The following is a 23,668-nucleotide window of genomic DNA, read 5'->3' as shown; positions in this document are numbered from 1 at the left end:
TGGAAGTTCCCAGGCTAGGGGTCTAATCAATCAGAGCTGTAGCTGCCAGCCTATACCAGAGTCACAGCAACGTGGGATTTGAGCCGCATCTGCGACCTACACCACAGCTCATGGCAATGCTGGATCCTTAACCCACTGAGCAAGGCCAGGGATCGAAACTGCAACCTCATGGTTCCTTGTTTGATTCGTTAACCACTGAACCACAACAGTAACTCCTACCACATGCTTCTTAATGGGCACTGGAGGACACAGGAGGTACAGAGCACAGGTCTACCCTGCACAGCTCTGAAATGATGGCCATTTGAGAACAAAATGATGTATCTTAGGAAAATGGTTTCCCAACTCCTATTTGGGAAAAGTACTGAACAAGGGTGGAGAATATGTTAGCCTATGTTGATGGGTCATAACTTCTAAGTACATTTTAAGTGCTGGAAATTTTTTTAACAACAAAAAAATATTTTATGTACCCAGTAAAATGATTTCCTAGGAAATTAAAAATCAAGTGGGCAACAAAACTAAAATCTGTAAATAGATTGAATCAAAATATAAAAGCAGACTGACCCTTTCTGGAAATGTGATAATCCCAAAAGAGAGGCAGGGCATATATTTTTAAAAGACTGACATAATGAAAGTTTTTGCATACATATGGTCTTAGTCCTCTTATAGTGAAATTTTTCTTTTCCAAGTTGGACATTTTGCAACATCACAGATAAAAAAGAAAAGTTACATAAGAGAATGAAATGAAAACATATTGGGAGTTCCCATTGTGGCTCAGCAGATTAAGGACCTAGTGTTGTCTCTGTGAGGATGTACGTTCGATCTCTAGCCTTGATCAGTGGGTTAAGGATCCCGTGTTGCTGCAAGCTGTGATGGTGTAGGTCACAGATGTGGCTCAGATCTGGCACTGCCATGGCTGTGGCACAGGCTGGCAGCTGCAGCTCCAATTCGACCCCTCCTGGGAACTTCCATATGCTGCAGATGCAGCCCTAAAAAAGGAAACAAACAAAAAGAAGAAAACATATTGATGAAAAGAAAGTGAAAATTCCAACCACTGCTCAAGAAAACTAATAATAAATGAACTGTCCATAAAACACATCTGTATTCAAGCTACACTTTTCCCCAGCAAAAATAATGAACTGCAAGAATTAAATTCCAAAGTGCATACAAGTCACCTGGTATCTCAAGAGATTCATTTGATGGGGTAGGGAAGAAACACATGAACTTCCAATGTTCACCTGGAATTCTCGTTTAGAGAAAATTATAGGTATAAGTATTCACATACATACCTGTATATACACACTATTTTAATATGCATCATGATAATCAGCACTATAATCAAACTTTTGTCAACACATACCATCGATTTTTACCTGCCATGGAAAAAGTGAATCAGGTGATGATGCTGAAAGCTCAAGTTGCAATATTTGATATAGAAATGTCAAATAAAAGTAATTTCAATTTCACAAGTCAAACACACACCTCTGAAGGCTTGTAACCTTTCTGTTATTCCCATTTGTTACAGGAAGAAAGGGATTAAAACAGCTTTCCCACATCACCCGACAATATCGGGGGGAAATGAAAGGAAAATAAGATAAAATTCGTTAAACATTTACTGTTAGATTAGGGATGCTGAGATAATGATAAAACTTTCATTTGCTGTATTTGAACTGCTCCGTAGGTGAACATTGCTGGCAGTCCTCTCACTACCTCCCTGAGAAGCAGTGGTTCCCATTTTCTGAGGTTGCCAGGAAGATGAAATAAGATGATATATGAGAAAGAGCTTTGGAAATGACCTAATGAGGAACAGAAGTAAAGGCTGTGTTTAGAATTAGAGAAGGGATCAGGAAGAAAATAATTAGGCAGCAAAACAAATAGGATGTTTCTCCTTGTTAATAACATGTCATGTGCCACAAGGATAGTAGAATTCAATTGTGTAGATTTATTATTTTTTAAAATTTATTTTCACCATTGTTTTAATGCTATAATAAATGCAAATTTAAAAACTACACCAGGAGTTCCCACTGTGGCTCAGCAGGTTATGAACCCAACAAGTATCCATGAGGATGCAGGTTCCATCCCTGGCCTCACTCAGTGGGTTAAGGATCCTGCGTTGCCCTGAGCTGTGGAGTAGGTCAAATACTCGGCTGGGATCCAGAGTTGCTATGGCTGTGGCTGTGGCTGGCAGCTGCAGCTCCAATTCAGTCCCTAGCCTGGGAACTTCCATATGCCATAAGTATAGCCATAAAAAAAGAAATAAAACAAAACAAAACAAAGCCATATCAGTGGAGGAAATGGAAGGATATAGGGGATTAGTACTTAATTATGCAAAATAAGAGACTTACAGCCAGGCTTTCTCCCTAAGATGTCCCATTTCTTACTATTGAACCCAAGAGGTTTCATCCAATAAGGAAAAAAGGTCTTTGGAATCAGAAAGGCCTATCACTCATCAGTTCTGTCACCCAAGGCAAGCTGAGTATATTTCGAAGCTTTGAATTTATTTATTTATTTATTGCCTATAAAAATGTGCAATGTTGTTCTGAGGACCAAACATGAAGCATCACTGAGCACACAGCAGGTGTGGGAGTTTTCTTCTCCTTCCCCCTTGCAGAGCCTTTCCTGAAACCCTTGCAAATCAGGGCAAGAATGCATAGATCACTCATCATTTCTCCAGCAATTATTGCCTGGGAAGTTCATGCAGCAATTAATTATGTATGACTTTGTGATATGTTAGCTACTGCTACTGAAGTCTTTCTTTTTTTTTTTTTTAGGGGTTAAATCGGAGGTGGAGCTGCCAGCCTACATCACAGCCACAGCAACTCCAGATCGGAGCTGTGTCTGTAACCTATGCCACAGCTCATGGTAACACCATATCCTTAACCCACTGAGCGAGGCCAGGGATCAAACCCATATCCTTATGGATACTAGTTGGGTTCATAAACCATTGAGCCACAAGAGGAACTCTTGTTACTAAAGTCTTAAATGACTATCCAACTTTCACGCATTCCTGCAACCAAATAGCAACTGCTTCAAAAAAAGTCTTCCCAGCCTCACCTCCCAGGGCCCTAGCAGGGAACCCTGTGTGTGGTTGTTGAGTTCCTCTGCCTCCCAAGGGCAGTGGGAACCCGGGGTGGGCAGGAAGAGTTGGGGACACGAGAGCTGCAGCTGCCTTCCTAGGAGCCTCTGGGCTTGTGCTCTGGAGAAACTCCACCACCAAAGGCCACATCTCCTACCCCCTGACCCCCCACCCCCATTTTACCTGTCACTGGGCTCCAGTCCATGAAGTACTGCAGGGAGAAGGGAAGTGCAGGGCATATTAACAGGATGTAAGCTCACATACCTGGATGAGATAGTGGGAACATAAATTGAGAAGCTCCAACAGCTGTAGGTGACTGCCAGCTGCTAGCACATCCTGGATCACGCCTGGCTCCAACAAAATCTGTTGTTTTTTTTTTTTAATAAAAAGAAATGATCAGTTACTTTGAAATTAATTCTTGCTTAACATGCAAATATACTGTATTTAAACTGCTGCTTAACATCCTACATCTGAATTAATACTGTTCCTTACTATGGAAGTCAGTTCTTTTTTTCTATTCTGATTAACGAGCTGTGGCCCTCACTCTAACAGCTGAGTTCTCATTTCCAACACTCATTTCTTGCGGATAAGGGCTCCACCCTTTTTTAAAAAAAAAAATTTTTTGGCCACATCCATGGCATGTAGAAGTTCCCAGGCCAGGGTTTGAACTGTTAGGGGACCATTGACTGGAACTGCCCACTTTGGACAAGCACAACAATAGCCACTTGCAGGAGTTGTCTCGCAGCAGGAGGCCCTGATAAGCAACAGGTGCTGCCCTGAAGACTAACCAGGAGGATTTGGGAAGATCCACTAGGATGGAGGAGACAACCAACCTCCCAGAATCCTTGGCGATGGAATCCATCTGGGCTAAGAGATGCACAGAAGGACCTTGAGTCAGACCAAATACCGGCCAAGCAAGATGATTGGCCAGAGACAACCCAGAAATTAACCCCATTCCCATAAAATTGGAGACTGCGAGCCACATGGCAGAGCAGTTCTCCTGGGCTCCCTGACCCTCCTGCTTTCTGCCCTGGAGTCCCTTCCCAATAAAGTCTCTTGCTTTGTCAGCACTTATGTCTCCTCGGACAATTCATTTATGAGTATTAGGTAAGAGCCCACTCTCGGGCCCACGAAGGGGTCCCCCTTCCTGCAACCATGGCAGTGACCTGAGCCACAGCAGTGATGACGCCGGATCCTTAACCTGCTGAATCACCAGAGAATTCCTAAGGCTCTGTACTTATCCACTTGTTGTAGAAGGATGTGAACGTTTGCAAAGAAAAATATAATAGTCTTAAAATTCAGTTTCTGATAAATATCTTATAAATACAAAAGAACTGAATTTTAGTTTTTCAAAGTATATTTCAGAATGTTGTTCTGTAGTAAATCATAGAAACAGTATGGCTGACAGGTATTTCAGGGCAAGGGGGCGTACATTTCTCCTTGAAATATGAGATCAGAGGTGGATATTACTCCTTTTACTTCTAAGTCCAACAACAGTAAACTTCGACCATACACTTTTTTTTTTTCTTTCTCAATCTCAGGTTCTCTAATCCATTCTGTTTCAAATAAAAGATGTAGCAATAACATTTTAAGAATATAAATGCATCACAGAGAAACAAAACTTCCCAAATATATTGGTGACATCAATTCTTCATTTTTCCTAGTTGGGGTCCAACTTTGTGCCTACTGCTGCCAGCTCCTGAGCTGGGGAACAGGGCTGGAGAAAAACATACAACCACCTTGACTAAATTCACTTTCCTCGAAAGACTACCAGGCACAAAGAGGTCTTCAGTGCTGCTCCCACCATCCTAATGCATTTCCCGAGCCCAGTGGTTCCTAAAGTCTAGCCTCTGCACCAGCAGCATCAGCATCACCTGGGAGCCTGTGGACACTGCAAATTCTTGGGCACTTCCTCAGACCTAACTGAATCAGAAACTTTCAGGGTGAAGCCCAGCAACTGGTATTTTAACACTACCCCTTTTCCCCCGCCTGTGCTTCTGACATACATGGAAACCTGAGAAACACTGACATGGTCAGTTTGCTTTCCCACTCAACTCCCTCTCGCATGTTCCCTTTTCCTTAAGCCTCCACCTCCTCCTCTCTCTCTTTTCTGTGATCTCATGATCTTCCAAAGGCTCCCACCACCAAATCTACCGTTCCACCTTCCTGTACCTGTATCAGCACATTTTACTTTTCTCAGCACCTCACTTGTGCACTAGATCCCACCCCCCCATTCCCATTTTGTTCTCCTTCGTTCCTGCATCATTATCTGTTCCATTTCACTGGGTGGTAATTCCCATCAGCATACAAGTATGCCCTTATGGCTCATGAGACATAAAAATCCCCTCCCTTCACCCCACAGATCTCTCCAGGCTCCCCCTTCATAACTAAGTTCCTCAGGAAAGTTGTCCATATAAAACACTGCTATTTGCTCTACACTGCTCTCTCTCAAACCCACTCCTGCTGCGTTTTGTTCCCATCATTCCTCTAAAAATGCTCTCGTCTAGGTCACCAGTGGCCTCTGATTCCAAATTTCTCGGTATTTAATCTTACTCCAGCCGGCAGCAGTTAGCAGAGTTGATCGATCTTCTGGAGTGATTTCTTCCCTGGTCTCTAGCACAACACTCTCTCTCTCTTAGTTTCTTCTACTTCAATAATCAGCCGCTTTCCAACTCCTTCCACTCTGTAAGCTTTGAGATGCCCAGAGCTCAGTTCCCAGATCTCTTCTTTCCTCTCTCTACTTATTCCGTGGATGACCTCAGGTAATCCCACGGCTATACAACAATCCATACAAATTTGATTACACTCAAATTTGCTTCATTAGCCCCAACCTCATCCTTGAACCCCAGACTCTGATAGCCAACTGCCCCTTCCACATCATCACTTGGATGTCTAAAGGGCAGCTCAAGCTGAACATGCCCCAAACTCTACTCTTCACTCTCCACCAACCTCCAAATCTGCTCCCATTCCAATCCTACCATTTTAGCAAACAGCAACTCTCAGTTATTTACACCAAAACCCAAGTTATTCTTGAAGCCTCTTATTTTCCTCATATCTCACATCCAGATCCATCAGCTATTCCTGTTGGTTCTATCTTCAAAAGAGTGTAGAACCCAAAATAATTCTCAGTACTACCTCCACCATTGTCCCTCTAGTCCAATCCGCTGTCCTCCTAGACTATTATACCCTCCTAACTAGTTGAACTGCTTTCTCCTTTGCCTCCTCCCACTGTTTTTAATAATACCAATCAAATGGGTCCTTTAAAAACATAAATGAAGTTATGTCATTCCTTTATTCAGAACTCTCCAATGACTTCTTATCTCACTGAAAAAAAAAAAAAATCCAAAGTCTTCACTATCCCATAAAAGGTTCTTTGAATCCACTGAGCACCTTAGTGTTTACATCCAGCTGTTCTCTCTGCCTGGACAGTCTTCCTCAAGACATCAGGGTGGCTCACTCTCTAATGTCCTTCAGACCTCTGCCCAGATATCACCTTACCTGAGAAGCTTTCTCTGCCCATCCAATGTAAAACAGTACCCCACACCCCATCACCCTATTCCCTATCTCCTCACATTGCTTGATTTTCCTTCATAGCACTTACCACCTCTCAACATAGTACATATCTATTTGTCTATTGGATGATTTTCTACTCACTAGGATGTAAGATCCAGCAGAGTAGGGACTTGGTCCATTTTGTGTCACCAGCACTTAGAACAATGCCAAACAAAAAAGCTTTCACTTAATATTGATGGGTTTATCATATAATACTTCATTGACAAATTAGCTTATCTCTAGGTAGATTTTTAAGTTCAGAATTAATTTAATTAATGAGCCTAACATGAGAGGAAAGAGGTAAAAGGACTACAAATTTTATTTCTGAACTATTAAAGAAGTGAAAAAGTTAATAAGCACATGTGCCAGAAATGCCAACATTAATCTTTTTCTGAAAACTCTCTACAGCTCCTTTCTTGTCTAGTCAGAAGGAGAGAATGGAATTTCTCCAGCTCCTCAAGGAGAAAGGCTTTGACTGACATTCAGGAAATTATTGCAGCTCTCATCACAGTAGCGTATTCTTGCAGAAGAGGCATGGCCTAAGGCACGGAATGGGGAATAGATGGATTAGAAAGGTTAGTCTTAGCCTTTAAATCCTGTCAGTTGCGCTTATTTCACACAACTGGCATTCATGATAACCTCCAAGGCTCAGTGATGCCAAACACAAAGACAGATATCACAGAGAGACAAGTGGAATACTCCACAGCACGTGTAACGTGTCCAGCAGGCTCACCTGGAGAAACCTCACAAGAGAAACCCATACTGGCGCTGTTCCTATCTTTGTTTATTGGTTTTGTTCTGTAGTTTTTTCCCTTCTCTCATTACAGCATAGGTTTACCTAAAAGATGCTTTAGCACAGAAAATCTCTACATGCCTTTATAGGGCATAGTTTGAAAAAAAACAAAAAAACAAAACCCACCAGGAAAGCTGGGTCTCACTTATGGAAATAGAACCAGCATTCCTCAGCTCCACTTACAGTAGAGTCTTTTAAATTCCACTATGTTAATCTTTGATGACTGGTGGTCCTCGACACATTTTCCCAGAGAATTTGTATTTGTGTTTGGGTCGGGAAACAAAGGTTCCATCTCCTCATGATTTATAGTATGGTGAATCTGTCCATCAGCCACTTAGAACTGGGTGAAAATGGGCCGCTTAGAAGAACTGAGTGGAAATGGCCCCTGGCACTCAGATGTGCCAGTTTATGGAAGACAACTGAGACTGCTAAATTTAGGCGCTGCAGAGCCCGTCTTCATTACCTTTGGGCCTTTCAAAAATGTATACCCATCCACGTCTAGTCTGGCACCCAAAGCAGGACAGACAGGAGGAAAGAGCACCCCAGGACCACCCACAGGAGGGATAGGTGTACCCTGAGAGTTCAGAGCACCGAGTTGTGCAGGGGAGCTTGACACATCTAGTCATTCATCAAACTGGAGGAGCTTAGCTCAGAGGAGGCATCAACAGTGGACAAAACAAATGTCTAAATAACAAAAGAGATCAAGAAATGCAGGATGCATAAAGCTAAGTGGTCTAGAAAGCAGAGGCAAAGGTGAAAACCACCAAAGCCACCAAACTGGGCTAGGTATCATCTCTTTCCTAGATGTCGCTCACCTGCTTGGGTTGAGTCAGAGCCGGGGGCATCTTGAGATTAGATGGAACAGTTCTGATGTAATCTCAGGTGGGGCACAAGTGCCTCCTGCTCACAGGCCATCTGTATGGAATCTGGTCCCCCAGCCACCCATTACACCTGACCTCCAGGTAACAGAATACAGGAGGCTGAGCTTGAGAGAGGGAAGCTGGACAGTACTAGCTGGGAAGGTGACAATCTCATTACAAATGCTTTCTTGCAGCAGTGGCAAGCTAGGCCATGTGAACTGAGGAACGGTCCACAGCTGGCCTCTGCCCCAAATGCTAAGACTCTGCACTCATTTCGATCCACTGAGGATAAGAACTGGCCAGGAGCTATGGTCAGGGTGATACTTGGGGGGCATGACAAAGTAATAGAAGTAAAAGCTACAATTGCAGTTGAAGAGAGTGGCTCTAAAGATACCTATGAGAGTTACTACATCAGAATTCCGTCCTGAAGGGGTCCAGCTGCCCTGATGGAAGGAGGTACTCTTGAATACTCCGTCCAAACATGGCCTCTGCCCACCAGTTCAAGAAGGGTTGAATCTGTACAACCCTAGCGAAGGTCTCCCAGACTGGAGTAAGACTGGGGCACCTGGTCCCAGCAATATCCTCAGGCAGAACACAAGACCAGACACTCATGAAAGAGGAGTATAGGAGGTAAGGTGAGATCCTGCACGTGGTACCACTAGATGGGCAATCTCCCCATCTCCTCACCTGACCAGAACTATGGGAGGGCAGGGCTTGGACTGATAGCACACAGACTCCAAGGTGTTCCTGCCTTTCCTTCTTCAGCTCCTTCTGACCAATCCATCCATCCTTTTAAATCTCCTCCTTGTTCTTTTTCTTCTATTTTCCCTCTCACTTTGACTTTGCTACTTACATTAGCTGCTGGTATGGACTGTCTTTAATAGCCACGGAAAGGCTCACTGTGATTTTTTTCCCCCTGCTTTATGAACAGGTGAGTTGGCATCTCCAGAAAATGGTCTTCAAAGCTATCATCCTCATTTCTTGCTTTAGGAGATCTTTTAATTACTTACTTTTGCATCTGTGGACTAAGTAGCCAGAAGGAATTGAACTTGTTAAAGCCAGACAATGAAGGTCTTTACCAAACGTACAACTGTGGCATTGCTGTGGCTCTGGCGTAGGCCAATGGCTACAGCTCCGATTAGACCCCTAGCCGGGGAACCTCCATATGCCGAGGGAGCGGCCCAAAGAAATAGAAAAAAAAAAAAATTAAGGAGGTCCCGTCGTGGCGCAGTGGTTAACGAATCCGACTAGGAACCATGAGGTTGCGGGTTCGGTCCCTGCCCTTGCTCAGTGGGTTAAGGATCCGGCGTTGCCGTGAGCTGTGGTGTAGGTTGCAGACATGGCTCGGATCCCGCGTTGCTGTGGCTCTGGCGTAGGCCAATGGCTACAACTCCGATTAGACCCCTAGCCTGGGAACCTCCATATGCCGCGGGAGCGGCCCAAAGAAATAGAAAAAAAAAAAAACAAAAAACGTACTACTGTGTACACAGGAACACAAGCACTTTTGAAAGCTCTTGTGGAAGTGCAAATTGGTTGTACCCTAAGGCTATTTATAAGAATAAATAAGAACATTTATTCTCCTTTATACTTTGTTTCTTTAAGATTTTTTTCTGTATGATATAGCAAAAGTGGCAAATTATCACATTTTTGTACTTATAAATCAAAAAAAGTCAATTGAATACAGCAACATAAATAGCTTTTAAATGATCAAGATACATAAAACCCTTTGCATAAAGTTCTTCAAGAGTCTTATAGACAGACTATGAATCATAAGATCTAGCAATGAGTAATTGCCATCAATTTAGTTTCATTTCAAAACCATTACACTAAGGATTTTTTTAACCACCAGGTGGCGCCCATGTTTAAAGGAAAAGAATTTTCTAAATTATTCATGTACTGCATCTTTATTACAGACAACTTATTTTTAAGGAAGAAAGAAGCAATTCAAATAAGTATAATAAAACATATGAATTCTACTTTACAGACATCTCTGTCATTTTTGTTAATGTTCATAAATATTTCTGTTGAACTGTTTGTTCTGAGTGACTCTGATTAGAATTCAGTAGTTCTCCATAAATGAGGCCCCAATTTATGAATATAGTTCAAACCTTTTGTCTTTCTTTTCAGAAACTCTCATGATATGGCCTCAACCTACTGTATAAAACTTATTTCCAACTCTGCAACCTTATGGCCCCTTTGTTAAAGCCAATAGCCCAATGTTACCCACATAAAAGGCCATATATTTTTCTCCACCTTGAATGCCCTCCTTCTAACTTCTTCAATCTCTATATATCAAAAATCCTGTTATTCAACATAGTACTGGAAGTCCTAGCCACAGCAATCAGACAAACAAAAGAAATTAAAGGCATCCAAATAGGATGAGAAGAGGTAAAACTGTCACTATATGCAGATGACGTGACACTATACATAGAAAACCCTAAGGACTCAACCCAAAAACTACTTGAACTTACCAACAAATTCAGCAAAGTAGCAGGATATAAGATTAACATTCAGAAATCAGTCGGATTTCTGTACACTAACAATGAAATATTAGAAAAGGAATACAGAAATACAATACCTTTTAAAACTGCACCCCAAAAAATCATATACCTGGGGATACACCTGACCAAGGAGGTAAAAGACTTACATGCTGAGAAGTATAAAACATTAATCAAAGAAATTAAAGAAGATGTAAAGAAATGGAAAGATATTCCATGCTCCTGGGTTGGAAAAATTAATACTGTAAAAATGGGCATACTACCCAAAGCAATCTACATGTTCAATGCAATCCCTATCAAATTACCCAGGACATTTTTCACGGAATTAGAACAAACAATCCAAAAATTTATGTGTAACCACGAAAGACCCAGAATTGCCAAAGCAATTCTGAGGAACAAAAACCAAGCAGGAGGCATAACTCTCCCAGACTTCAGGCACAATTACAAAGCCACGGTCATCAAGACAGTGTGGTACTGGTACTAAAACAGACAGACAGACCAATGGAACAGAATAGAGAACTCAGAAATAAACCCTGACACCTATGGTCAATTAATCTTTGACAAAGGAGGCAGAACATAACATGGGGAAAACACAGTCTTTTCAGCAAATATTGCTGGGAAACCTGGACAGCTGCATGCAAAGCAATGAAATTAGAAGACACCCTCACACCATGCACAAAAATAAACTCAAAATGACTTAAAGACTTAAATGTAAGACAAGACACCATCAAACTCCTGGAAGAGAACATAGGCAAAACATTCTCTGACATCAGTCTTACAAATGATTTATCAGGTCAGTTTCCAAAAGCAACAGAAATAAAAGCAAAAATAAACCAATGGGACCTAATCAAACTGACAAGCTTTGGCACAGCAAAGGAAACCAAAAAGAAACTAAAAAGACAACTGACAGAATGGGAGAAAATAGTTTCAAACAATGCAACTGACAAGGGCTTAATCTCTAAAATAAACAAGCAATTTATACAACTCAACAGCAAAAAAGCCCTCAACCCAATGGAAAATAGGGCAAAAGATCTGAATAGACATTTCTCCGAGGAAGATATACAGATGGCCAATAAGCACATGAAACAATGCTTAACATCCCTGATGATTAGAGAAATGCAAATCAAAACTACCATGAGATACCACCTCACACCAGTCGGAATGGCCATCATTAATAAGTTCGCAAGTAACAAATACTGGAGGGAGTGTGGAGAAAAGAAAGCCCTCCTGCACTGTTGGTGGGAATGTACGCTGGTACAATCACTCCGGAGACCAGTATGGAGGTACCTTAGAAAACTATACATAGAACTACCATATGACCCAGCAATCCCACTCTTGGGCATATACACAGACAAAACTTTCCTTGAAAAAGACACATGCATCCGCATGTTCACAGCAGGACTGTTCACAACAGCCAAAACATGGAAACAATCCAAATGTCCATATACAGATGATCGGATTAAGAAGATGTGGTATATATACACAATAGAATACTACTCAGCCATAAAAAGAACAAAATAATGCCAATTGCAGCAACATGGATGGAACTAGAGACTCTCATACTGAATGAAGTAAGTCAGAAAGAGAAAAAAAATACCATATGATATTAATTATATTTGGAATCGAATATATGGCACAAATGAAACTTTCCACAGAAAAGAAAATCATGGACTTAGAGAAAAGACTCGTGGTTGCCAAGGGGCAGAGGGAGGGAATGGGATGGATGGGGTGCTTGGGGTTAATAGATGTAGACTATTTCCTTTGGAATGGATTAGCAATGAGATACTGCTGTGTAGCACTGGGAACTATGTCTGGTCACTTATGATGGAGCTTGATAATGTGAGAAAAAAGAATTATACATGTATTTGTAACTGGGTCACCATGTTGTACAGTAGAAAACTAACAGAACACTGTAAACTAGCTATAATGGAAGAAAATAAAAATCATTATATATATAAAAAAAATCCTACCCATTACTCAAGACTCAATTCTAAGTCAATTTCCTGTACAAAGTGTTTCAATATCTTCCATCACTCTAGTCTGCAGCTGGGATTAATCTCCTGGGACACGAAACCACAACAGATGCCTATGGACTAAACCCATGGGCTCTATGTCACACCATCTGGCTTAAAACCCTGGCTCAATGAGACCGGAAAACTACTCAATTCTATCTGCCTCAGTTTTCTCATTTGTACAATGAAAATAATAATACCTATCCCAAAAGGTTGTATTAAGGACTGAGAAAATACATGTTTATCATTACAGTTGTGTATGGCCATGTCAGAAAAATGGCTTAAACAATTTGGGACTTATTTTTACAATAAAACTTGAATTAGGCAGCTTTGAGTGACAACAAACCAGGCTCCTTGCATTTTCCTACTTGGCCGATCCTATCCTATGGTTTCATGACCTCAAAATGGTTGCCATACTTCCAGGCACTGCATCTACATTCAAAACAGAAAGAAAAAAGAGGGAAGAGAAAAAAACAAAAACTTGTGCCATCTGAGTCTATCATCATTTATTGGAAAACAAGAGATTTCCTACAAACACTACCACATACTTCCATTTACATTTATCTGCCAAGTCTAGGTTATATGGCTACTCAAAGCTGTAAATGAACCTGGGAAGTTGAATTTTTACAACAGATGCACTATTATCCTGAATTAAATTAGAGTTATATATGTAAAAAAAAAAAGAAAATGGATGTTGTACAGGCACTCAGTACAGGCCATGGCTCTTAGCACAGTATTTGCTTACATAAATCTGTGATAAATGTTAACTATTACATGCTTCTTTTTCAGGTGACGAAATGCTTTTGCCCTAAATGAGTTAAGTGTGTATATTTTATGTTTTACCTATGAGACTTTGATGGCAGGGTCCATCCTATTTCATGTTCATTGCTGTTGAACATCCTGAATACCTCAGGAATTATTTAGTAAAGAAATTTATAGGCTTGAAAAATACAGGTCTTGGAGAAAAGGTTAGAAGATGTCGAAAGACCCCATGGGAGAGCCTGGTCCTGCGCTAATTCTCATCGAGGATTATCTAGTTGAAACAGTTAAGAGGATAAAATTTACATTTCAAATTATAGTTACAGTAATATGTTCAAAGAAAGGTCAACTTTGGGTTGGATATTACACATAATGAATTTGTTATTTGATTGTTTATTCCTTAAGTTACAAATTTTGTCAGGCAGCTTTCTTCCAAATATAGAACATTTAAACAAATTTCTAAAAGATCTCAATACCAAACATTTTAAAATACTAATTTATTTTCAAATTATAAGAAAGAGATCAACTTTTCCATCTATTTGAATGTGAAAAGAGAAAGCTAGATTTGATTTTAAGCACATTTTAAAAGAATATTTTTAAAAAACTACAAAGGTAACACCATAATAATACCATACTAGTAAAAAAGAAAAGTGTGGAAACCCCTTAGAGAGTCTATTGTTTTCCTTCACAAGTTTACACATCCTTGTTTGGTGGATTTCAAGTTATCTAAGGTTACAGACAGGTGGCAGAAGCATAGCCTCTAAGATACCAAGAAGAAACCTAAAAGAGATAAGGACACTATATTACATTACTGGGAAACTGCATGCTACCCTACAAAAATTTTATTTATTACCATTAATGCAACTTAAAGCTCTATACATGGTTCTATTCATTCTTCCTTTTCTATTGTAGGACATGTGGAAAGTGATGAATTAAACACTCAAGAGAGGTGCTCAAGTAGAAAGAAGAAAAGAGTCAGATGGAATGACTAAGCTGGAAGTCACGCTCTGACAGCGGTGGGCACAGAGTGCTGCAGAAGCACTTGGCTGGAGCTGCTCATTCCATTCAGCCTGTGAAATAATCCTTCATATTAAAAAACTTAGTCCCTGAAAACAGTCTGAGCAAGGCCCGCTTTGACTATCTGGCAGAAAGTCATTTCCAATGTGGTTTTCTTCACTGTGTTTATATTAACAAAATACATTATTTAACAACGTGAAGAGATGAATTATATATACTTACATTACTTTTAAAATATGGCCTAATTTAAAAAAAAAAAAGAAAGAACAAACTTTTGAGTTTCTAACTCAAAGTGAAAGCAGTAATCCCAGCAATTAAATATAATGAAACATGAAGGTCATCACAGGTTATAAGAAAAGCCAAATTGATTACCAGATCTTATTGTTGTAACCCGTGCCCTTTAAAGAGTGATGAATATGGGAAGCTTCCTCCCATAGAGCGTTATTAATGAAGCTAGGTTCTTCCACACAGAGCTAGTTTCTTGCAATGCCAGCATGGCCAAAGGAGAAAGAAACATTACTTTAAAATACTGATGTCCCATGATGGAAGATCTCTGGAAGAATAAATGGAGCTGGCGCCAATGTTCTTTTATAGGTGGTTACTACTGTGTCACTGCTGGGTTCCTGAGCAGAGACAGAAGTAGAGAGCCAAAAGGAATCATTATTCTGTGGTGTAATTTCTGCTAAGATAGCGTGGGCACAGTATGGTATAGGAACGCTTGGCTGGGGATGTCTCATTTCATTGAAGGAAGCCGTAAAATAATTTTTCCTATGAAAAAATACCTCAGTAACATCCAATGCCATGTTCACTTGGGGAATTCCTTGAATTTGCTGTATAAGGAATGGAGGTAAAATTATGGCTCTAGGGGCCACTGTAGGAACATGGGCAAGTCACTGGCACATTTATTTTTAGTACCATCATGTAAAAAAAAAAATGGGAAATGACTATTACCTACTTTAATAGAATCTTTACAATGATAACATGAGATAATCCTGGTAAAATGTTTAGAATTGGGCCTGGCATGTTTCACAGGGTAAAAAAAAAATGTGGCTGCTATTGTTATAACTGTTGTTGTTAATTCTATGGAAAAATAAATCTACTTTGCAAACAATGACCCCTATTTCTATGTTTACATATTGTCTACTATGTACTAGGTACCGTGTGAGGTAATTTTGGACATGTTATCTCTCCTTCTTACATTCTTCCCCATTTCTCACTCCTACAAGGTAACTATTAACCCATATGGCAAAGAAATTTAGCCATTCAAATAGCAAATCTTTTCTGAGTGCTACAGTGTGGGAGGCACCTTTCTAGGTACCGTGGATATGACCATAAAAGCAAGACAGACAAGTTTCCTCATTGTATGGTGCTCAGAGTCTAGGCTTTGGCCAACTGGATAGACCGTGGTGCCATCAATTGACAAGAGTATAATAAAGGAAGAAATAGGTTTGGAGGGAAGATCAAGAATTCTATTTGGGAGATATGTTAGGTTTGTGATGGTTGTCAGTCATCCAAAGAGAGAGATCAGGTAGACAGAAATATGAATCTAGCTGGCAAACTCTAAGTACAAGACCAAATTCTCCTTTCACACATCTTTGCATGGCCTGTGAGCTAAGAATGGTTTAAGACAAAATTTTTACTTGCATTTCTTAAATTTCGCTTCTTCATTAATAGACTTGATTTTTAGAGCATTCTTAGGTCCACAACAAACTGAGCAGAAAGTCTAGAGAGCCCCATATTCCTCCTGCCCCCACATGCATAACCTCCCCCATTATCAATGTGTCCCACCAGAACGGGACATTTGTTACAATTGATGAACCTACATTAACATGTTATTAGTACCCGAAGTCCACAGTTCATGTTAGGGTTCGTTCCTGGTATTGAGTTAGGATGAATGTATAATAACATGTACCCACTGTTATAGAATCATATAGTGCATTTTCACTGCCCTAAAAACACTGTGTCCCTTCCTCCCTGCAGCCCCTGACAACCGCTGATCTTTCTCCTGTCTCCACAGTGTTGCCCTTTCTAGGATGTCATAGAGTTGGCATTCGAAAGTATGTAGCCTTCAGACTGTCTTCTTTCACTAAGGAATGGGCACCTAAGTTTCCTCTGTCTTTTCATAGTTTGATAGGTCATTTCTTTTTAGTGCTGAATAATATTCCATTGTTTAGATATACAATAGTTTCCTGAAGGAATTTTGGTTGCTTCCAAATTTTGGCAATTATGAATAAAACTGTCACAATCATCTGTATGCATGTTTCTGTGTGAATGTTGTTTCCAACTCCTTTGGGTAAATACCAAGGAGCGTAACTACTGGAGGTAAGATGTGTCTTTTGTGAATATTTTCTCCCAATCTGTGGTAATGCATGCTCATTCTCTTGAGAGTGACATTTACATGGCAGTTTTTCATTTGAATGAAATCTAGCTTGTCATTTTGTGTGTGTGTGAGCCATGCCTCTGGTGTTGTATCTTAAAAAAATATCACCATACCCAAAGCCATCTAAGTGTCCTCCTGTTATCTTCTAGAGATTTTATACTTTTGCATTTTACATTTAGGTCTGTAATCCATTGAGTTAATTTTTGTTTAGGGTGTTAAGTCTATGTCTAGGTCCATTTTGTTGTAGGGGAGGCAGTTTTTTTTTTTTTGTCTTTTTGCTATTTCTTGGGCCGCTCCCACGGCATATGGAGGTTCCCAGGCTAGGGGGCTAATCGGAGCTGTAGCCACTGGCCTACGCCAGAGCCACAGCAACGCGGGATCCGAGCCGCGTCTGTGACCTACACCACAGCTCACGGCAATGCCGGATCCTTAACCCGCTGAGCAAGGGCAGGGACCGGACCCGCAACCTCATGGTTCCTAGTCGGATTCGTTAACCACTGCGCCATGACGGGAACTCCGAGGGGAGGCAGTTTTTTTGTATGTGGATGTTTGGTTGTTCCAGTACAATTAGTTAAAAAGACTATCTTTGATCCATTGTGTTGCCTTTGCTCCTTTGTCAGAGATCAAATGACTATATCTATGTGGGTTTTCTATTCTGTTTCACTGACCTATTTGTTTATTCTTTCCAGCCTATATCACATTGTCTTGATTACTAAAGCTTTATAGTAACTTGAAGTCTAGCAGTACCAGTCCTCCAACTTTGTTCTTCAATATCGTGTTGGCTCCTCTTAAGTCTTTTGATTCTCTCCATAGAAGTTTTAGAAACAGTTTGTCGATATCCACAAAATAACTTACTAGGATTATGATTATGATTGGATTATGATTATGATGGCCCCTCTCATCTTTCCAGATCAAATAGGGAAGACTGACAATATTAACAATATTGAGTTTATCCACGAACATGGAATATATTTCCATTTATTTAATTGATTTCTTCCATGAGAATTTAATTTTCATCATATAGATCTTATTCATATTTTGATGGATTTATTCCTAAGAATTTCATTTTTGGGTGCTAATGTTTAAGAATGGCTTTGACTTTTTTAAATAGTTAGGAAAAATCAAAAGATTAATAATATGCTGTTATACAAAAAAATAATATGAAATTTCAGTATCCTTAAAGTTTTATTGGAACACAGCCATTCATTCATGCATTTGTCTCTGGCTATTTTTATGCTACAATAGCAGAGTTGAGTAGTTGCGACAGAGCTTTATATATAGCTTGCAAAGCCTAACTTATTTACTACTGACCCTTCACAGAAAAAGTTTGCTGATATCTAGTCTGAAGTATAGGTAGGGAGTGGCAGTCAACAGCATGAGAGCATACCAAATAACATGGGTCTGGATGACACCATCAAGGAAGCTGGTTAGACTTAAAAAGGAGAGTCCTGACACATGAATTCTGAGCCTGTGGCAAGAAGGAGCAAGCAAAGACACCTGGAAAGGAATGATGGGGGGGAGATCTGGGGGGCACAGAATAATAACCCAGAGTGTGTGGCATCACAAAAGCCAAGAGAGAAAAGTCTTTTTTTTTTTTTGTCTTTTCTAGGGCCGATCCCACGGCATATGGAGGTTCCCAGGCTAGGGGTCTAATGGGAGCTGTAGCCGCCAGCCTACACCAGAGCCACAGCAACGCAGGATCTGAGCTGTGTCTGCAACCTACACCACAGCTCATGGCAACACCAGATCCTCAACCCACTGAGCAAGGCCAGGGATCGAACCTGCAACCTCATGGTTCCTAGTTGGATTCGTTAACCACTGAGCCATGACAGGAACTCCCGAAAAGTCTTCAATGGAGAAGCAGGTTGGCTGTACTGAATGAAGCTGGGGTGGGGGGGCTTGTCACAATGATATCACTTCATTGTCTTGGCAACAGCTGTGACCGTCAAGGATAGTTTCAGCGGCGTACTGAGGATGGAAGTCTCCTGACTTGATGACTGGAGAGTGAGTGAAAATGAGAAAAAGGGAGAGCGTTTATGTAACTCTTCATAAGTTCTGTTGTGAAGGAAAACAGAGGAGTAAATAGTAGCTGAAGAAGAATAGAACAAGAAAGGGATTTTGAAAGACGAAAAATAAAGCATGTTTAGACACTGATGGGAATGTTCCAGTGGAGAAGAAACTGATGATGGAAGAGATTTAAGGGTGAAAAGGTGAAAATCTTCCTGTCTGCATCTATTTTCTCAATGGAAGGTAAGTTTTTCTTGTAATAAGTGTACCAGAGGTAGGGTAATGAGGGGGGAACAGGTTTTGAAAAGAGAGCAGAAGGAGAAAATGATCAGGCAGAAGAGGAAAGCAAATTTACTAAGGAAACACATTAGCACTGGTTAGCTAGGATGAGTATCGGCCTGAGATTTGGGATTTGAAGTGAAAACGGTATCTTTTTCCAGCAACAATTAGCAGAATTGATACTTTACAGTGGGATTCAATCAACAATTCTTCAAAGTTGCCATAGGCTGGAATCAAGGTTGAGGCCATACTCTTTGGCATGTGTCAAACTGTTTCTACTCTCACAGATAAATGCTAATATAAGGGTGCACAGCTAGCATCAGTTTTTCAGGAACTTCATCTATTCAGTTATCATATATCAAATGGTTACCTTTTCTGCCTGCAAAGTAAAATGCAGGTAGTACTCTGTGAGGTACTAAAGTTCAACTATTCATTCTCCTATCCAAAATAGTGTAACTTTTGGAGCACTGAACATCCTCAGATGCTTCACACACAAATAATTCAGGCCCCTGGTGACCCATTTCCAATAAATGAAATGGTGTGTTAATCTGGCATTTCCATTCACTGTTCAACCCACTCTGAGAAGCATTCACTGCGTTTTTTTTTCATCCATGCCTCCCTAACACCTAGTGGGTCCTTAACACACAGTGGCTGCTCATTAAGTATTTGATGAATTAATGGATCTCATTTTAAGAAAAAAAAACCTATATAGCTGGATAGTTTTTATAAAGTATATAAAAGAAATAAAATACTCATAAATTTACTTAGAACATTCAATGCATTTGAATTAGCCCTTCATTTGAATGTTTGCATCATTATTCTACTCATGGAATATCTACTTGCAATATAAATTTTGTCAAAAGTTTTGTTTGACCAGTTTTGTTTTTCTGCCTTGAAATTAACCACAAGCACCATATATTTTTGCTATCAGGTCGTTTGCTTTTAAAAAATCTTACATTTAGAATTGCAAAACTCCCATATATTACTACTCATACAAATACAAAATGCTTCCAGCAGAGGGCTCAAGAATTCTTTCCAAAGGAAAGAAATTTAAAAGCTCACTGCCCACAGTAGCTATTACAAAACTCTTTTAGAAGGCAACCTTAAAAAAAAAAAAAAAAAAAAAGTTTCTCCTCTTGACCAAGAAATTTCAGGTCGATGAACTTATTTAAAATAATTCAAATGAGGACTTCCCGTTGTGGCGCAGTGGTTAATGAATCTGACTAGGAACCATGAGGTTGCAGGTTTGATTCCCAGCCTTGCTCAGTGGGTTAGGGATCCGGCGTTGCTGTGGCTCTGGCGTAGGCTGGCGGCTACAGCTCCAATTAGACCCCTAGCCTGGGAACCTCCATGTGCTGCGGGAGCAGCCCTAGAAAAGACAAAAAAAAAAAAAAAAAAAAAAAACCCACACACACAAGAAATAATTCAAATGAAAGAAAAAATTGTACTACAATAAGGCAGCATTTTTTTATTGCATTTGTGGATAAGTGTGCTTTTACCTAATTTCAGAAAAGACAATGAAGTAAATTATAATCACAAAAATCTATATAAAATTATTCAGGCAGATGGTCCAAAACCAGGAAAAAAAAAAGAGAGAAAGATAACATAATGTATAAGTAAGTGAAAATTTTGGGTGAATAGTGCTTTTCACTTTCACTCTTCTTTATGTTCATGTAAACATTTGGGGGATTTTTTTTTCATTTTCAAAGATGAAAAATAGTCATTTATTTTTACAGAATTTGCATGTTTTTTCATTTTAGTTCTGAAAATAAGGATGGAAAAAATTTAGGAAGCCAGCAGAATGGCTTATTTAAGAATAACTTGGGATTCTGGAGACACTCATTTTTGTAGGCACCACTCTATTCAAGCCTACTAATAATGTTAAAATGCCCCTGGGATTCCAAAACCTTTTAAATAGAGGTCCCAAATCTTTTTATTCACTTTATTTTCCAAAGGATCTGAGGCATTAACACAAGCATTTAAAAATCAGGAACATCGACAATTTGAGCTGGGAGTAAACAGAAAATAAACAGTAAGTAATATGAGGTCAGGAGAGGAAACACATTATGCATATATCCTCATGACTATTAAAAGTGGGCCACAAATATGGCTCTAAGCTTCCCAGTATCAAAACTAAAAAGATAATGTAGCTGAATATGAGATAAAAAGATGAAAATACTAAAATGAATTCTGGCCTCTCCACGTCCTGAGTTCTAACAGAAAATTTTCTGCAGACATTAAGTCTATCATTGAATGACTTACCTGGTGATCCTTTTAATATTGTCATAAGTGTATTTGATAAAACTTTGTATAGGAGTTCCCGTCGTGGTGCACTGGTTAATGACTAGGAACCATGAGGTTGCAGGTTCGGTCTCTGGCCTTGCTCAGTGGGTTAACGATCCGGCGTTGCCATGAGCTGTGGTGTAGGCCACAGACGTGGCTTGGATCCTGCATTGCTGTGGCTCTGGTGTAGGTCGGTGGCTACAGCTCCGATTGGACCCCTAGCCTGAGAATCTCTATATGCCGAGGGAGTGGCCCAAGAAATAGCAAAAAGACAAAAAAAAAAAAAAACTGTATAAAAAGTTACTAAAGAGATTCTTCCAAATTCAAACACTCAATTTTCTGATTTTTCTTCCTTGATACCTTGATCTGGGTATAACATTGAGAGTAGCTGAGCAGTGGTTCTTAATGGAGGAACTACAACTTTCTAGGGAGCAACTGAGAAATGCATGCAGGTGTTTTTTGGTTGCCCAGGAGGGGGACACTACTGGCCTTTACTGGGCGGTGGTCAGGCAACGTACAGGACAGCCACTAACCACAAAGAACTGCCCTATATATCCCGAACTTCTGAGCGTCCTGCCAGACATGTACCCAAGTGAAAAACTTATTTATAAAACTCTAAACCTAGAATCTAACACTGTTTCAAATATAAACACTTTTTTTTTGCTTTGTTTTGTGTCAAGATACACTGAAGTGTATTTTCCAGGAATGCTACCACAATAGAAACCAAGAAAAGACTATTGTCTTTCACGAAATTTTACTAAGAATTGTTCACTCATTCAGAAAATCATGTTACCAAGGGCATGCCCTTGTAGTATCTCAGTTGCTGGCAAAACACCCATGTGTCAGTCTGCATCTGGATGCAGTCGTCCCAGCATGAGGCTCTAGACAAGCCACTATTTCTGTATGTCTTCCAAAGAGTTCTATTCCAGCAGAGACAAACTAAAATACCTATTATTTTCATTATATTTTCTTTCCTCTATCAATTTGCATAAGTTACATTATTAGAAATTTCAGAAGTTCCCATCGTGGCTCAGCTGAAACAAATCCAACTAGTATCCATGAGGATGCAGGTTCGATCCCTGGCCTCACTCAGTGGGTTAAGGATCTGGCGTTGCTGTGACCTATGGTGTAGGTCACAGATGTGGCTCAGATCCCGTGTTCTATAACTGTGGCATAGGCTGGCAGCTACAGCTCCGATTCGACCCCTAACCTAGGAACTTTCATGTAGCCCTGAAAAGCAAAAAAAAAAATTTCATTTCAGGATAGTAAAGGTGGCCTGATAGATGACACTGAGAACCACCAAGCCAAAGAGATAGGCTGCCCATCTTCTAGAAATCCATTATGTGTATAATTTCTCTCAAAGAACTTTTAGTGAGAGTTTTCTAGCAAACAGGCTGAGGCTGGAATGTAATCATCCCCTTTTGCTGATTATGGGGAAAAGTTCACGTTCTTCAAAAAGCCATCAATAAGCTGACGTTTTCTTATGAAAACTAAGGAGCTAATCAAGATTCTCCACTATATATATATTGTTAACCTTCCTCTACCCAGAGGTGATTTGATGCAACACCTAAAAGAAGGGTAAGAATTTCCTTAGGGAATGATTCTGAGTACAGCCAACCCTCAAAAATTCCAATAATCAAGAAAGAACACAACTGTAATGATTTCTGCTTAGAAATATTCCAAACAAAAGCTAATGCTCATCCACCATGCCAAAGGAAAAATATCAGATGGACATGTAAAAATTTTAAAAAAAATGTTTCACAAGGGAACGTTCTGACAAAGAGAAACAAATGCACAGAAGCTCAAAATCCACCCTGAGTTAACTTAGTGAGGATGATCTACTATTTTGAGTTGCTGGATATTATCTGTTTCTACACTGGAGGACATCAACTAGAAAAGAACTGACTGCTTACTGCTCCACTTCTGACAATAAAGCCATTATCAAGAACATACAGGAAATACTTCTCTTTCTGTGCCCTGTACTGGCAGGAGGGTGGGGTAGAAGGTAAAGAGTAAAGGAAGAAGAAGGGGGAATCCAAGGGCAACAAATCCAGCTCATTTAAATGGAGTTTTATACAATGAAGATGGTGTGAAAACACAGAGGGGTCATGCGCATCCTTGCCATCCAGTGTTATCTCAGATACCCAGAGCCCCT

The 23,668-nt window shown here is 40.0% G+C and overlaps 1 protein-coding gene across 1 annotated transcript in view; it reads right to left on the bottom strand.

Moving 5' to 3' along the window:
- KLHL32 (kelch like family member 32) overlaps positions 1–23,668 on the bottom strand; it is a 224,746-nt gene that overhangs the window by 91,341 nt on the left and 109,737 nt on the right. The window contains exon 5 of the mRNA XM_047761350.1: positions 3,338–3,436. Within this exon, the coding sequence (XP_047617306.1) occupies positions 3,338–3,436 (99 nt within the window). The remainder of the gene's footprint in view (positions 1–3,337; positions 3,437–23,668) is intronic.

This window comes from Phacochoerus africanus, chromosome 2, assembly GCF_016906955.1.
Source record: "Phacochoerus africanus isolate WHEZ1 chromosome 2, ROS_Pafr_v1, whole genome shotgun sequence".
NCBI lineage: Eukaryota > Metazoa > Chordata > Mammalia > Artiodactyla > Suidae > Phacochoerus > Phacochoerus africanus.
This window is presented reverse-complemented; position numbering and strand designations above follow the sequence as displayed.